General features: G+C 45.1%; 2 protein-coding genes and 1 non-coding gene across 3 annotated transcripts in view; all 3 read right to left on the bottom strand.

Moving 5' to 3' along the window:
• Positions 1-175: 175 nt before the first annotated feature.
• LOC121679827 (endothelial differentiation-related factor 1 homolog) lies at positions 176-5,046 on the bottom strand. Its single transcript, XM_042058865.1, has 6 exons — positions 4,733-5,046; positions 3,386-3,437; positions 2,518-2,678; positions 1,168-1,261; positions 641-715; positions 176-297 (listed from the first exon to the last, which is right to left on the bottom strand). Exons 1-5 carry the CDS (start codon positions 4,808-4,810, stop codon positions 654-656), a joined length of 447 nt encoding a protein of 148 aa, XP_041914799.1. The 5' UTR covers positions 4,811-5,046; the 3' UTR covers positions 176-297; positions 641-653.
• Positions 5,047-11,127: 6,081 nt separating this feature from the next.
• prrc2b (proline-rich coiled-coil 2B) overlaps positions 11,128-14,609 on the bottom strand; it is a 34,463-nt gene continuing 30,981 nt past the window's right edge. The window contains 3 exon segments of the mRNA XM_042058839.1: positions 11,128-12,153; positions 12,355-12,573; positions 14,058-14,142. Coding sequence (XP_041914773.1) covers positions 11,983-12,153; positions 12,355-12,573; positions 14,058-14,142 — 475 coding nt within the window. The 3' untranslated portion in view covers positions 11,128-11,982.
• Positions 14,405-14,531, bottom strand: LOC121681088. Its single transcript, XR_006021964.1, has one exon. It is a non-coding gene; the product is annotated as a small nucleolar RNA SNORA71 (small nucleolar RNA).

Below are 14,609 nucleotides of genomic sequence, written 5' to 3' on the forward strand. Positions count from 1 at the left end.
ATATATATATATATATATATATATATATATATATTGCAGTTGTTAACTTGGAAAAAAAAAAATAAAACCCTTAAATTTGAATGTTGAACCAGAATGTTGAATACCATAACATCTTAGGGTTTGCTATACTGAGTCCTTTAAAATGCATTTATGAATGACTGAACTGTACAACGTGTATTGCCAAATGTTTCAAACTTTATTAGCCCCCAAACAAAGATAATGCTAAAGGATATGTCCATCACACGTTGAACTTTGACCCAAACTGGAGATGGGTTAGAAGGCCACAGTCAAGCAGTGCTAAAACAGACAGGACATGCTGTTAAATTAACCTACCAGACCAAGGCAACATGAACAATCAATGTCATGACAAATTCAGCATTTTGCTCCCCCCCCCAAAAAAAAAAATCATGCCAAAGCATAACATTTACCAAAAGTTTCCCCCACATTATGCAGTGTACTCATTGGTGTGTGTGTGTGTGAGGAGGAAACCGGACGTCCGCTCAGCTTATCATTCAACGCAACAGCTGGGAATGCAGGGGAGCACCAGGTCAGATGGCGACCCAAGAGAGGTGGGGGGCAGCCCAGGGTGTGTGTGTGTGTGTGTGTGTGTGGGGTTAGATGTAGGCAGGGGCTGCCTTACGAGGCTTTCATTTTCATTTCTTTTTTGGCTTTGCTTCGAGGGGTTGTCCAATATCCTTCCCGCGTAGCTTCAGGCCTTAAAATGACAAGAGACACAGTGAGTGGAACACAGTGACAGCGAAGCTACACCAGGCGCGTAACTGAAGCGTTCCGTTCGCGACGCGTAAAATCCATTTTAGATTAATGGTCTATTTTTTTCGAACGTACGCGCCGCTGTCACGTCTGGTGTAGCTACTTCCATTGATTATAGTGGAAGCTAATTGTTGCAGCAGACGCAACGTGAACGGAACGCTTCAGTTACGTGCCTGGTGTAGCTCAGCCCTGAGAGTGGAACACAGTGAGACAGTGAGAGTGGAACACAGTGAGAGTGGAACACAGTGAGACAGTGAGACTTCCAATGACAGACACAGTGAGAGTGGAACAAGGTGAGACACAGTGAGAGTGCATGCATCATAAAGGAACATATACATGCATCATAAAGGAACATATTCAGAGAACATTATGACAAGGCGTAAAAGTGCTACCAACCAATGGCTCTCTCGATCTTGCTCATGACCTGATTGCTGGGGATCGCCTTTCCGCACTCATAGTCCGCGATGACCTGAGGTTTCTCGTTGATTTTCTGTGATGAGACATCAGGAACTGAAGCTGCTGAGCCACTCAAAACACCTGATATTAATGTTGCTTTGGCCAAAGGCTAAATGCCAGAAATGTAAATATAATGTGTCACTAATTGTCCTCAACCAGTTGTTTGCAAAGGCCTTTACATTCGCATTAGTGGATTCAAACAGTCAGTTTATTTTCTAGAAGTAGAACTCCCTTAAGAATGTTCCAGCTTTCATCTATTAAAACCTGAGATGCGTTCAAACTTTCAAACATAGGCAAACGTTCCCAAACACACAGTTGGAGGAGGTAGTTCTCAAACACAGACAAACGTTTGAATGAGTGACAAATAGGACACATGACAGGAGAAGGCTCGTTGGACTTAACGCAGAGCTGCTCAGATCTGGCTGGACGTGATGGAAGCTGGACTATTGCACAATAAAACATCTGTTTGACTCGTCTTTGGCAGACAGCCTGACTTTCGACCATACAGGGGCATTTGAAAAAGGAAAACAAAACATGGATCCACAAGTGTCAAATCCTGACATTATCTCGTAAATATGAATTATATTATATTATTAATCCTGACATTATCTCGTAAATATGAATTATATTCATTTCTCACTGTGTCTCACTTTCACTTTACATGGGCTTACGTCATCCGTTGCCAAAGTGATTTGTGGTTCCGTTGCGTTGCGTTGCTTTGCTCCCGTCACCGCTCTCAAAAAGTTGAAAAATGTTCAACTTTTTGGGCTTCTATACACAGTTGCGTTCCGTCAACGCATGCCAGTGGGTGTTCCCGACGGTAGCTATGCAAATGACTTGAAGTATAACCGTAATTTGATTGGTTGGTGCCATCCATCGGGAGAAACGCGACGCAATGGACCCACAATTCAGTTCGGCAACGGATGACGTGAGCCCATGTAAAGTAAATGGGATGCGTCTCCAGCACTGCAACGCACGCAACTGTGTGTAGGAGCCGTTACTGCACCAACGGACAGCAACGCACCAGCCAATCAAATTATGGTTATGCTTCAAGGCATACACCATAGTACACCCCCCCCCCGACCGCCAGGAAAACCCACTGGCATGCAGTAACGCAACGCAAGTGTGTGAATCTAGGGTTAGTCCAGCATGCATCAGGTCCAGCATGCATCAGGTCCAGCCCGGTCTGAGCAGCACTGCATGAAGTCCAATGAGCCTAATGGCCTGCTTAAGGCCAGTCCAGAATGTACCACTTCACGTCCTAGCAGGGTGGTGGGGAGTCCTGCTTACTGTGGCCAGGTCCTTCTGAGTGAGCCCTCTGTTGAAGCGCCCCTGCTGGATCACCCGGCCGACCTCCAGTGGAACCCTTTCGTGGTGGAGCTCCTCAGTCTCCCGGTCCAACTTGGCTGTGTTCTTGGTCACTAAGTGCTGCTTGTTCTGACCCGCAGCCCCTAGAGTGTACACACACACACACACACACACACACACGCACCTCAACTTGGATGCAAAACATACTCTTGTGGGCAGCCGTGGCCCACTGGTTAGCACTCTGGACTTGTAACCGGAGGGTTGCCGGTTCGAGCCCCGACCAGTGGGCCGCGGCTGAAGTGCCCTTGAGCAAGGCACCTAACCCCTCACTGCTCCCCGAGCGCCGCCGATGTAGCAGGCAGCTCACTGCGCCGGGATTAGTATGTGCTTCACCTCACTGTGTGTTCACTGTGTGCTGTTTGTGTTTCACTAATTCACCGGTTGGATTAAAATGCAGAGACCAAATTTCCCTCACGGGATCAAAAAAGTATATATACTTATACTCTGAAGGAAAACAACACTTGGCTTTGACCTCAAGCATTCGGAGTAGAACTGTTCTGTTCCTGCTTGGGTCATCTTTGGTGCAGAGAAGCTGCACTGTTCTAAAACTGAAATCAGAGCTCTAAAGGTGATGACACATGAGCAATGTTGCCTGGCAACCACATAACCAGTTCCATGTGTTCTGAACAAAGATTCTAGAGCGTAGCGCCCTGGTTCTGACTATCATCCACTTTGCCTGCTGGTGCACCTCATTCATGTCAGGACAAAACCCTGATCCCTATAGTATTTCAACTGACGTCTTTATGACTCAAAGGGAAAAGGTAGATCCCGAAAACAAAGTTGGCCTCACATTTCTTTGAGGTTTCAACTTCTTCACCACGCCTCTGTGCCGCCGTTATGGCCTGCAAAAAGAAAAAGAACAATTCTATTGAACATCGACACAATCGAAACGTACACCCTGGCATTGATAGTTTTATGCTGAACTACTTGAGATTTTTAAAAAAAAGTGAGCTGCCCATATCAGGAATCAACAGGCACGTCTCATGAACCGTCTTTGCCGTTTGATAGCAAAATGCTATTGAGCGCATTTGGGGACTTTAGTGAGGAGCGTTATTTCAGGGCCACAGGCAGGGAGGTTAGGATATGATGAAATGCAAATGAATTAATGATAAATATTTAATTATTTACGTATGTATATGTTAAACGGGGTTCTTCATCTCCTACAATAAAAGCAATATCGTAATTGAACATATCAACTAACAGCTAGTGCCATGGTAAGGCAGAGGTTGCCAAATCGATACCAATTTTGGAGATTCCTACAACAAGGAAAGTGTGTGGTCCAGCGAACTCCGTTGGTGGCTGTTTTAACCATCTGTCGAGTAGTAGTAGTAATTTGGGGCATTGGACGAAAGCATGAAGAAAGCGGTCATGTCCTAATAACGCCATTCACCAGACAGCACAGGTGTTCCCATTTCTGAAAGTTCCGCTGGATGCATTTGTTAACAAATGGTCCAATGACAAGTATAAAAGCACAAACGTTTTTGGTTGAACAGGCTAACTTACGGGTTGCTTAATGACTTCCATCGTCATGTTATTATGTCCCCTTACTACGTTATGACGTTTAGACCTAATCGTTTTGTTCAAACTACTCGAAAAAGCCAAGAGCGAACATAATATTCAAACAGGCATCAAGTTGTCCTCAGGTCCAACACTTGTAGTTATCTCTATAACTATATCTATAACTACAACTCGCATGCTGTTGACAATCATCTGAGGCCTACTGGCGCGCTGCATTTCGCAAGCTCACTAGCCTACCGAAAATATGTACTCGTTATGAATACACAACCTGTGCACTAGTAGTGAGCCATACTTTTGATTGGTGTAGCTAGGATAAAACCAGGAGAACACACAACACTTACGTTACGCCACCATCTCTGTCTGCAACGTTAAGTATCATATATCGGTTAGTAACAGAAAAAATAACACTTTCCACTTGTGTATGGTTGTTCTTTTTACCTCCCAGTCGTGAGCCAAGAGTGGCCCTGCGATATGTCAAGTCCCCGAGATTTTACTAGCATGCCTGCCTGCTCGGGCAGAGGCTACAGCCGAGCGCAGGTTTCGAACCTTCCCGCATGATTCCCTAACCTCCACAATGCTAGGCTATATTTGGCTAGCTTGCTACACTGACGCTAACTACCTGCTTTGATTTCGCCTGCGCTGACGACGGGCCTTTCTTCCTCAAGACAGTCACAGAATCCCAGTCGCTTTCGGCCATTGTTTCCAAATAAGTTAAGTTAACTAGCTAAAGCAATATATACAAAAAGCCGTGGAAGGATTTACGCCGCGTTCAAAATGATTCTTATGTTCAACAGCACAGCTCTTCTCCACCGTTCACAGCAGTTTCACCAGAGAGTTAAAAAGCGGAGCGAGGCGCTAACGTTCGCCGTTTAGTAATCAACAATCTTTGGTTTCACTGTAGTCGACTACGTCACAAGAAACACCGCCCCTTATTTGGGAGCCACACTTTTTTTTTAAACCAGAGGCCTGGGGTAGGACCGCAAAGACACATGCAGAACTTTCTGGAATGCTCCTAACAAACTATTTCTACGGATTCGGATCTGCATCGTAAGTGGAGCTTAAAAATGAGAATAGGCTAATTTAATCAAATGTAATAAAATGAATATGAATTCGACCAAAGATTTTATTTCTATAGCTGAGTGAGTTATCTGGAGTGCGTTTTTTCCCCACTGTATTTGGGTCACTAGATGAGTCATTAAAATATGAAGACCCAATTTAACTAGGACCTAGACATATACAACCTCTGAAACTGTGTTTATTGCATTCCCATGTTTTAATTTCATGATTTAGACATCATCAGAAATCATTTCCCTTTTTGTTTTGTTTTACTACAACAAAGAAGCATAACAATAATTGTAATAACTAACAAACTATCAAAACAGAAAACAGGATTTGTACCCAGCTGGATAGCTGGATGTATTCAGCACAGGTATTTGCCAGTCCCGTGTTCATCATGAATGGTGGTCACTCTAGAGCACCTATTCTAAAGGCCTCCGCAACATTGCTGCCGACATCATGCACATCAGTGCCCAAAATGTGTCACATTTGATAAACAATGGATTTTATTAAGTGGCAAGGCAGCAGAGAAAGGGTTTGGTGGTGTGCGGGTTGTATTTGGAATCTACAGTAATGTGGTGGAACGTCATAAGCGGCATGTGGTGGTGTGCGGGTTGTATTTGCAATCTAATGTGGTGGAACGTCATAAGCGGACTGTGGTGGTGTGCGGGTTGTATTTGGAATCTAATGTGGTGGAACGTCATAAGCGGACTGTGGTGGTGTGCGGGTTGTATTTGGAATCTAATGTGGTGGAACGTCATAAGTGGAGTGCGCTGCCTATGCGCAGAGGCCTTGAAGCGATGCTGGAGCCAGCTCTGTGGTTGCCTGGGTTACCAGGCACAGGACATCTCTGAGGCAGCATCACTGTTGCGTCGGGTGCGAATGGGAGACCAGCCGTACTCTGACTGGGCATCGTCCACCAGGTGAGACCCACCCCAGCGTGAAGACTGCCGGAGACCGCGCTTGCCTTTAAAGGATCGAGGCTTAGTGTTCATCTGCAGAAACAAACAGCACATGTTCACTGGATAACAAAGACATCGTTATCAACACAAAGATGTACAGAGTGGACTGTAAATTATTTTCTAAATGAATGAAAATGAAAAGTAAACATATAAGATATTGAAAGATATTGCTCCGAAGCAGCCCTGCAGCCCCTGGTTTCCTCAGCTAGTCCGGCCCTTTACAAATCCACTTATTTTTGACAAAAATACAAACATCCAGCATGTCAGAATAAGGGACTACAGATAGCGGGTGAGGGGGCATGTTTCAGTGCCATGCACCGTGGTCCTATAGCTAGTGGGTGAGGGGGCATGTTTCAGTGCCATGCACCTTGGTCCTATAGCTAGCGGGTGAGGGGGTATGTTTCAGTGCCAGGCACCGTGGTCCTATAGCTAGCGGGTGAGGGGGCATGTTTCAGTGCCATGCACCGTTGCCTATAGCTAGTGGGTGAGGGGGCACATGTACAGTATGCCATGCACCGTGTCCTATAGATAGTGAGTGAGGGCACATGTACAGTATGCCATGCACCATGGTTCTATAGCCAGAGACTTTTAAATGAGGAGACACAGCACTCAAAAAATCCTCCATAGAAATGCATGGGGTTAGTTTGTAACGCCAATATGGCCGTTGTCTACACATATCCCACCCCTTCCTCGGCAAAACGTCGACATGTGAATACATTTAGCCAATCATGTGGTGTGATGTGAATACATTGAGCCAATCATATGGTGTATTGTGAAGACATCGTGCCAATCATGTGTTGTGAACTCGCCGCTGGAGCAAAATTGGTGTTGTGAAGCCTTGCACACGCACATTTCTGCCGAATAGGATGCCCGATGAGTGCCCAAAAAGCGTTGCAATATGGCCGCTGAGTGGAGGGACTTGCCTAAAAGGACTTTGCTATAGTTAGAGGTTGAGCGGGCATGTTTCAGTGCCATGCACCGTGTCCTATAGCTAGCGGGTGAGACAGCATGTTTCAGTGCCATGCACCGTGGTCATATAGCTACAGGTGAGAGGGCACGTGTATGCCATGCACCGTGTCCTATAGCTAGCGGGTGAGCGGGCATGTTTCAGTGCCATGCACTGTAGTCCTATAGCTAGTGGGTGAGGGGGCATGTGCAGCTGCAGAGGTGCGAGGTGTTATTAACCTGGACAAACACAGTCGTGTTCATCTGGAGTGTCTCCACCCGCTGTGTCAGATGACTCAACCAGTCCATATGGTCACCAATGGACTGCTTCAAGTCTTTTGCAGAGCTCTGAAAAGAGAAAGAAAACAAGTGGATAAGAGTAGAATATGAGGCATGTCAATAGAGCCCATTTGGTTCTTTGTCCTTAAATTGTGTTGGCTACTGAAGCACTGGTAGCTGGATGAAGTGTAAGGTCATATAGGGCACTTCAATTGGGAACTGTCTGCCAAGCATCTTCCTGTTACATCCCATCATACTGTAGAGTAATCTTCGGAGATGGAAAATTGATCAGGAGATGGAGAATTGAACAGGAGATGGAGAATTGATCAGGAGATGGAGAATTGATCTAGGGTACCGGCCCCCCAGGTCCCCCACAAGCCCTGCTGCAACACCTCAGACCTGTTGATTAGCAGAGGGCAAGAAAACAGTGTAACAAAGGCCCTGAGGTGCTGCCTGGGGGAAACCTGGCTGCCTGGGGCAGTGGACAGCGGGTGCTATTCCATAACACTCCTGGCCACCTGGGGGCAATGGCGGAGTGATACTTTACCAAAATTAAACATAAGTGGGTTGTCCAGGTCTGAAAATTGAACTGTGCAGATCAGGTGCTCTACTTTCTGTTGACAAGTGCTTATAGCCAAAGCATGGAGTCAACATGCAGGTCTATGTTAAATACCATACCAGGCTATGACATTCTGTCCGTCAGTATAGCAAACATATTCTCACATTATCATCATGAATTGTTCGTTCCTCCAGAGCAGTATGTGCCTTTAAATAAGTTACTTCCACCCAAATCAAATTCATTTATTGAGTTCTGAGCGTTGGAAATAATCATGGGCATTCAATCACACCATTTCAAAATAGCATAAATACGTTTACAGAACAAAGACCTAGAGACCCCGGTCAGTGTGTCCGGGCCAAATGCGCACCCACCTCGGACATGCTCTCCTTGAGCTCTCCGACGGAGCGACGGATGTGTTCCAACTTGTCTATTTGCTCTTTGAGGCGATCATCCAGTTCCTGCATCATCATTAACCCCTCACGCGGTCTCCCTTTAACCGACATCCTACAAAAACAAATCGCAACCGAGCTCACTTGGCAGTAGGCAAACAATAAGCTAAAGCTTTAAAATCACCAATGAAAATCTACGAGCATAGCTGTAGGTAGCCTATATCATAGCTTGTTACATTCATTGTTTTGTAATATCCATGCCATATGGACATTTTGCCAGACGGCTACAGATTATAATTTCAGATTACTTCTGTCGTTGGGTTTCTGTAATTTGCCGCATTTGTCGGTTTGCTTTGATCTCGCGTAACAAAGTATAATAGCCTACTGTAGCTAGCCAAATTAAACATTATTTTTCCAAAATCAATAGAAAAGGTGGTGTAGAATTACAAAATAAATGCATCGTTCTGTCCAAAAACGGAGAACCAATCACTGTAGGCTGATCGACTGATTTATAGCCATTGCCAAACCTTTTCAACTCCACGGCAACTTCAGCAAGAGTGAGCGCTTCAGCTTCAAGAAAGAAAGTTCTTTAACAAAGTTTGCACACCCCGTCGCTTAGCCTAGCACAATTGTTTCCTGCTGATACTTCACATGCACATTCAACATAAAAAAAAGCTAAATCCGATGACTGAGACGAATACTTTACCTTCCGTTTTCGCATAAAGGCAAAACCCTTCCAGGCGACCACTTAACAGGGTGGTCTTATCTGCCCAGGAAGGAACGCACGGAATTCAGCAATATGATGACGTCACGAGGAAACATTTCTTTGCTGCCGAAGGCTTTGGAATAAACGGCGTCAGTGTATCCGACTGCTGATACAGTCTGTAAATGTGACATAAACCATATGAGTGTGTCCCAAGCATAGTTCTATATATGGTCTATGATTCCAAGTTTGTTGGTCTAAAATGTATTTCTTGGCCATATTATTAGATTCACTCACACAGGAAGGAACCAATGATGTGCAACCCCAAACAAACACGACTGTATACAACGTAAATATTTTTTAGAAAGCACAACCTGCTTTATTTTTCTCTCAATGAGATCTTTAACAAGAAAAGGGCAAATATAATCACAATTTGAAAGGATAAACAACAGTAAGGGATAAATAGGCGCGCAGGATCAGCGTCAGAGGAAATCACTGGTCCTTTTTAAACAAAATTAAATATGAAAAAAAAAAAAAAAAAAAAAAGCATCAACAGTAAAATATCCATAGCCGGCCCTTTAAATACAAGTCTACACAGACAAGCTGAAGGGCAGAAGTGTGTGTGTGTGTGTGTGTGTGTGTGTGCGCCAGTACGTTAACGACTGATCACGACTGTGCTGCCATCAAAGCGGCCCCGTGTGCCGAGGCGTGGTGTCGGCGTAGCCTGCACCTGCCAGAGTCACTGCGAAGTGCTTGGGGTGTGGCGCATATGGAAACCAACTAGAAGGCGTTACACATATCCTGCAAAAAACAAAAAAACAAAACAAAACAAAAACTCAAAAGTACACAAGCTGGCCACCATGTTGGAACAAAAGTAACATTTGAACAAATACCATTTTAATATTTGCGAGGATTTTTTTTCTCGTCTTCGCTCTTTCCTTCTGTATATTAGTGAGATAGACGGGAGTGTGGCCCACCCCTGTGTGAGAGATAGACGGGAGTGTGGCAGCCCGTGTGTGGCCCACCCCTGGCTGAGCACACGCACGTAGACCCAGAACGCAGGAGGAACGCAAACTGTTTATCTGTAGTGTAGGTAACACAAAAACAGAGCAGCACTGCAGAAACATCTTTTCCTCTTCAGAAAACAGAAATGACAGAATCCCCTTTCAGAGGTGCTCAATGAGATCCGGTGTAGGACACCTGCTAATGCCTCTGTCTTTCCTAGTCTATCACACGGATGCAACGAGGTGTGCGTGCTTGCGCGCATGTGTGTGTGTGAGAGGGAGGGAGGAAGTGACATAAGCAGCAGGGACTCCCTCGGTTCCCCTGCATCTAAAACGTGGAGTTCTGCGTTTGGACCCTGATTCTGGTTCCAGGTAGGTTGTGTTTATTGCTTGCACCCCATGTCGTTTGTGGAGTGTATCCAGGGAGTTACGCAACACACACCTAAATCACAAACCATACCTTATTACAGCTAAAAAAAAAGAAACGGTAATCAAGACTACAGCCCAGAGAGTGGGAGAAAAAAAAACAAAAAAAAAAAAACAAAGGGAAACGGTGTCCCAAAAACAGCCAGGAAGGACACCTGGGTTGGTTTGTTTAGTGGGATAGAAAAGTGCCAGACCACAGTTTAGATGTGTGAAAGCAAACAACCAAATCAAGCAATATAGAGCAACATGTCCAGTCCATCATTCTCTGGGATCAGTCATCAGACGTCCGACGCCCCCCCGCCCCCCAGGCCTCCCCCCTCCCCTCCCCAGCAAGCTTGGCTTGTCCAGAGAACACACACCATGGCAACACATTGTCCACAGACTTGAAATACACAGCCTTCCATAAAAGGGTAACACGCGTTCACTGGCCTTCAATACATTTGCCATTCCATCAAAACGCACACACCGCATTGCCAGAGAAGCTTCAAGAGGCAACATATCTGCTTTTTTTAAACTTTTCTTTTTTTTTTTTAAACAGCAAAGTCTGCTTGTTTTTACACAATACGCAAGAGAAAGAACAGCATTGAAAAAAATATTTTTTTTTCTTGTTTATATTCTGAGCAGTCTGTCCTGTGGGAACCGAACTGGCGTGTTCACTCCCTCCACACGGACACAGAATAACGTCCTCAAATTTGGTTTGGAAGGATTTTTTTTATTGAATAAAAGGTGTCCTTTAATAGAGCAAGTAGGTGTTGATTATTTAAAAAGTAAAGGAAGAGAGAGAGGGTTAAAACTCCATTCACTGTAACCAGTCATAATGTCAAAAGGAAAACACATGAGACGTTGGTGCCGCGCGGGAGTTCCGCTCCAAGGCAAAGAGGGGGGCGGTGGCGGCAGATGGCATCAGAGTCAGGTGGTTATTCCGGCACGTTCTCTGGCGCCAGCGGCAGGCTCCACTCCAGACGGGAGCCGGTGCGCTCTCGTTTTGGCAAAGGCTTGGAGGAGAGGAGGGACTGCACATGAGGGGAGAGAGAGAGAGCAACAGACAAGACTCGTCTCCCCTTCTGCGGGTTCACGCTTTAATGAAGAGCAACATAGAAAACGCGACTTTTTGCTCCTTTTTTTTTTGTTTTCCTTTTGTCTTGCTTAACATTATTCTTCTCTTGAAATGGACTTTAAATGTTAATAAATAAAAGATGGATTCTTGAGGAGTCTGCTTAGAAATGTCCCAAACTATTGTGTATGTATTTATATATATAATATGTATACATTTATGTATATATATATATATATATATATATATATATATATTTTATTTCTCTATATATATATATATATGATGTTCAGCAATAGTATCCGATTCCTTTTTCCTTTTTTTTGTCTTCGACTTTTCCTGGAGTTGGTGTGGTTTTTCCGTTGGCGCCGCCCTGGTGGCTGTAACAGGCAGGACTGCCCAGAGGAAGAGGAAGAAGGGGGCGATGAGGACGAGTAGGAGAGTGAGACACTGGAGGAGGCGGTGGTGGTGGTGGTGGGGGATCCTCTGTGGTTAGGCCTTGCCCTCCTCCACCTTCACTGCCTGGGGTTTGATGGCTCCGGTGCGGGCGGGTTTGGGTTGACCAGGGGGCAGTGCGGCATCGGGAAGCTTGGTGGGCATCATCGCAGACGGAGACGACTTGCCTTCACCCACCGTTGGCCGGCCGTCCCGTAGCGGCTTATTCTGTGAAGACAAACAGGCACACACACACGCACACACACACACGGCGCATACATATTATAATATGAAAAAAATGCATATTCTAATATGATTAAAAACTGACTTCAAACTGCAACTCTCACACCCACACACACACCTTGCAGTCGTCAGTACAGTGAGAATGGAGAAGGGCTGAATTACCTATCCAGAGAGAGGCTGGCTCACCTTCATGCCGTCCTCGGGCCCCTTGGCGTTGGACTCGGGGGCGGAGGGGGGGCTGGCGTGGGCATGGGGGGGCTCGCGCCCAGGGCTGGGGTAGGGTGGCGAGCGCACGATGACCGGCTTGCTGACGGGCATGACGGGACGCTGGATGGGGTTGGGGAAGGGCCCAGAGGTGGGCGGGCGCATGTGCATCACCATGCTGCCCTGTGGAGTGGGCACCTGCTGACAGCGGCAAGCAAACAAGGTTTACACTCGTTATTTACACTCGTTATCTAGCAAACAAGGTTTACACTCGTTATTTACACTCGTTATCTATCAAACAAGGTTTACACTCGTTATTTACACTCGTTATCTAGCAAACAAGGTTTACACTCGTTATTTACAGTTGTTATCTATCAAACAAGGTTTACACTCGTTATTTACACTCGTTATCTAGCAAACAAGGTTTACACTCGTTATTTACAGTTGTTATCTATCAAACAAGGTTTACACTCGTTATTTACAGTTGTTATCTATCAAACAAGGTTTACACTCGTTATCTAGCAAACAAGGTTTACACTCGTTATCCGGTTTACGCTGGTTATCTAGCAAACAAGGTTTACACTTGTTATCTGGTTTACACTGGTTATCTAGCAAACAAGGTTTACACTCATTATCTGGTTTACGCTGGTTATCTAGAAAACAAGGTTTACACTCGTTATTTACACTGGTTATCTAGCAAACAAGGTTTACACTCGTTATCTGGTTTATGCTGGTTATCTAGAAAACAAGGTTTACACTCGTTATTTACACTGGTTATCTAGCAAACAAGGTTTACACTCGTTATCCACTTATGAAATTAAACAAGGTTTACACTTATCTAGCAAACAAGGTTTACACTCATTATCTGCTTAAGGTTTACACCCGTTATTTACACTCGTTATCTGATTTTGAAATTAAACAAGGTTTACATTTGTTATCTGATTTACACTCCTTATCTAGCAAACAAGGTTTACACTCTTTTTAAAGTATATTTTTTTTGGCCTTTTTATGACTTTAATGATGGTGACCGTGCAGAGTGACAGGAAGCGAATGGGAGAGAGAGCAGGGGTGGGATCCGGAAAGGATCACGGGGCAGGAATCGAACCCGGGTCGCCGGCGTACGGTGCAGGTGCCCCAGCCAGTTGCGCCACAGCTGGGGCCTACACTCTTTATCTGCTTAAGAAATGTCCAAAAATTACAATACTAATTTATTCCTGGCAGTATTTCATCCAATTATGTGTAAATGTGTTTGTATTTTACTGTTTACATTCTACATTGTCACTTAGCGTTACACCATATCCTAACTGCATGCGATGCGAGCATGTGGCGATAAAAATCAGTTTAATGACGTTTTGACAATTGGAATGTCCCCTCAGTGCTTTTCTCTCTATTCTCTTTCTTTTGCTTGTGTTGTTCTGCTATATTGAGAAATAGATAGGGCAAACAGATGGGGCAAATTTAACAGATTCAGTGTGAACAGAAAGCATTCAATGCTTCCCGACAGTCGCTTGTTCGGATGCAGTTATGATGCCCTGTTCTGTGCATGTGCTATATGTAGTTAGGATACCCTGTTCTGTGCTATATGCGGTTAGGATACCCTGTTATGTGCATGTGCTATATGTCTGGTTCCTAAATGGTTCTGTATAAATGCTGAGTGATTGGCGGGCATGTTCAGTGGGCTGTACCTGTGGCTGGTAGTGGGTGGGTAGGGGGCCGACAGCAGGGCCTCCAGGTCCAGATGGTTTCCCACTGGGGCTAGCAGAACCGGGCCTGAAACAACACAACTGGGGTCACAAGCTGGGCCATTAATCACACACACGCACACCCCTCATCCTGTTGCATTCATCTAAATCAATGCTGTCTGTGCCTAAGGCTGGCAGCAAAATGGCCACCCAACTGAGGCCCTTCCCTGTCCGATCACTCCAGAGTGCTGCTACAGACTTAAGGACGAGGATGGGAGTGTATTCTTACTGCTACAAAATATGTCGAATAAAAACGTCTGGAAGATAAAACATGTGTATATAGCGGGATATGTCTGAAAGACACAGGGTTTGTCAGGAACAGAGGGTCCAGCAAACACGGGAAAGACTTTCAGCTCACTCTTCCTGCAATATCAATGACCTGGCAACCATCACGCCACAGCCACTTTCGATACAGGATGGTACTAGCGACGACACACGAATGCTGGTAACTCAATATATAATATAATATAATATAATATAATATATGAGGGATTC

The sequence above is a fragment of the Alosa sapidissima genome, chromosome 13 (genome assembly GCF_018492685.1).
Source record: "Alosa sapidissima isolate fAloSap1 chromosome 13, fAloSap1.pri, whole genome shotgun sequence".
Classification (NCBI taxonomy): domain Eukaryota; kingdom Metazoa; phylum Chordata; class Actinopteri; order Clupeiformes; family Clupeidae; genus Alosa; species Alosa sapidissima.

Excerpts from the sequence above, each read along its gene's own strand:
- LOC121679827 (XM_042058865.1), bottom strand. The coding sequence starts at position 4,810 with ATGGCCGAAAGCGACTGGGATTCTGTGACTGTCTTGAGGAAGAAAGGC. Across the intron at positions 2,679-3,385 it reads AGTTGAAACCTCAAAGAAAT|GGGCTGCGGGTCAGAACAAG; the intron begins GTGAGGCCAACT and ends TGTACACTCTAG. Across the intron at positions 716-1,167 it reads CAAGATCGAGAGAGCCATTG|GCCTGAAGCTACGCGGGAAG; the intron begins GTTGGTAGCACT and ends TGTCATTTTAAG.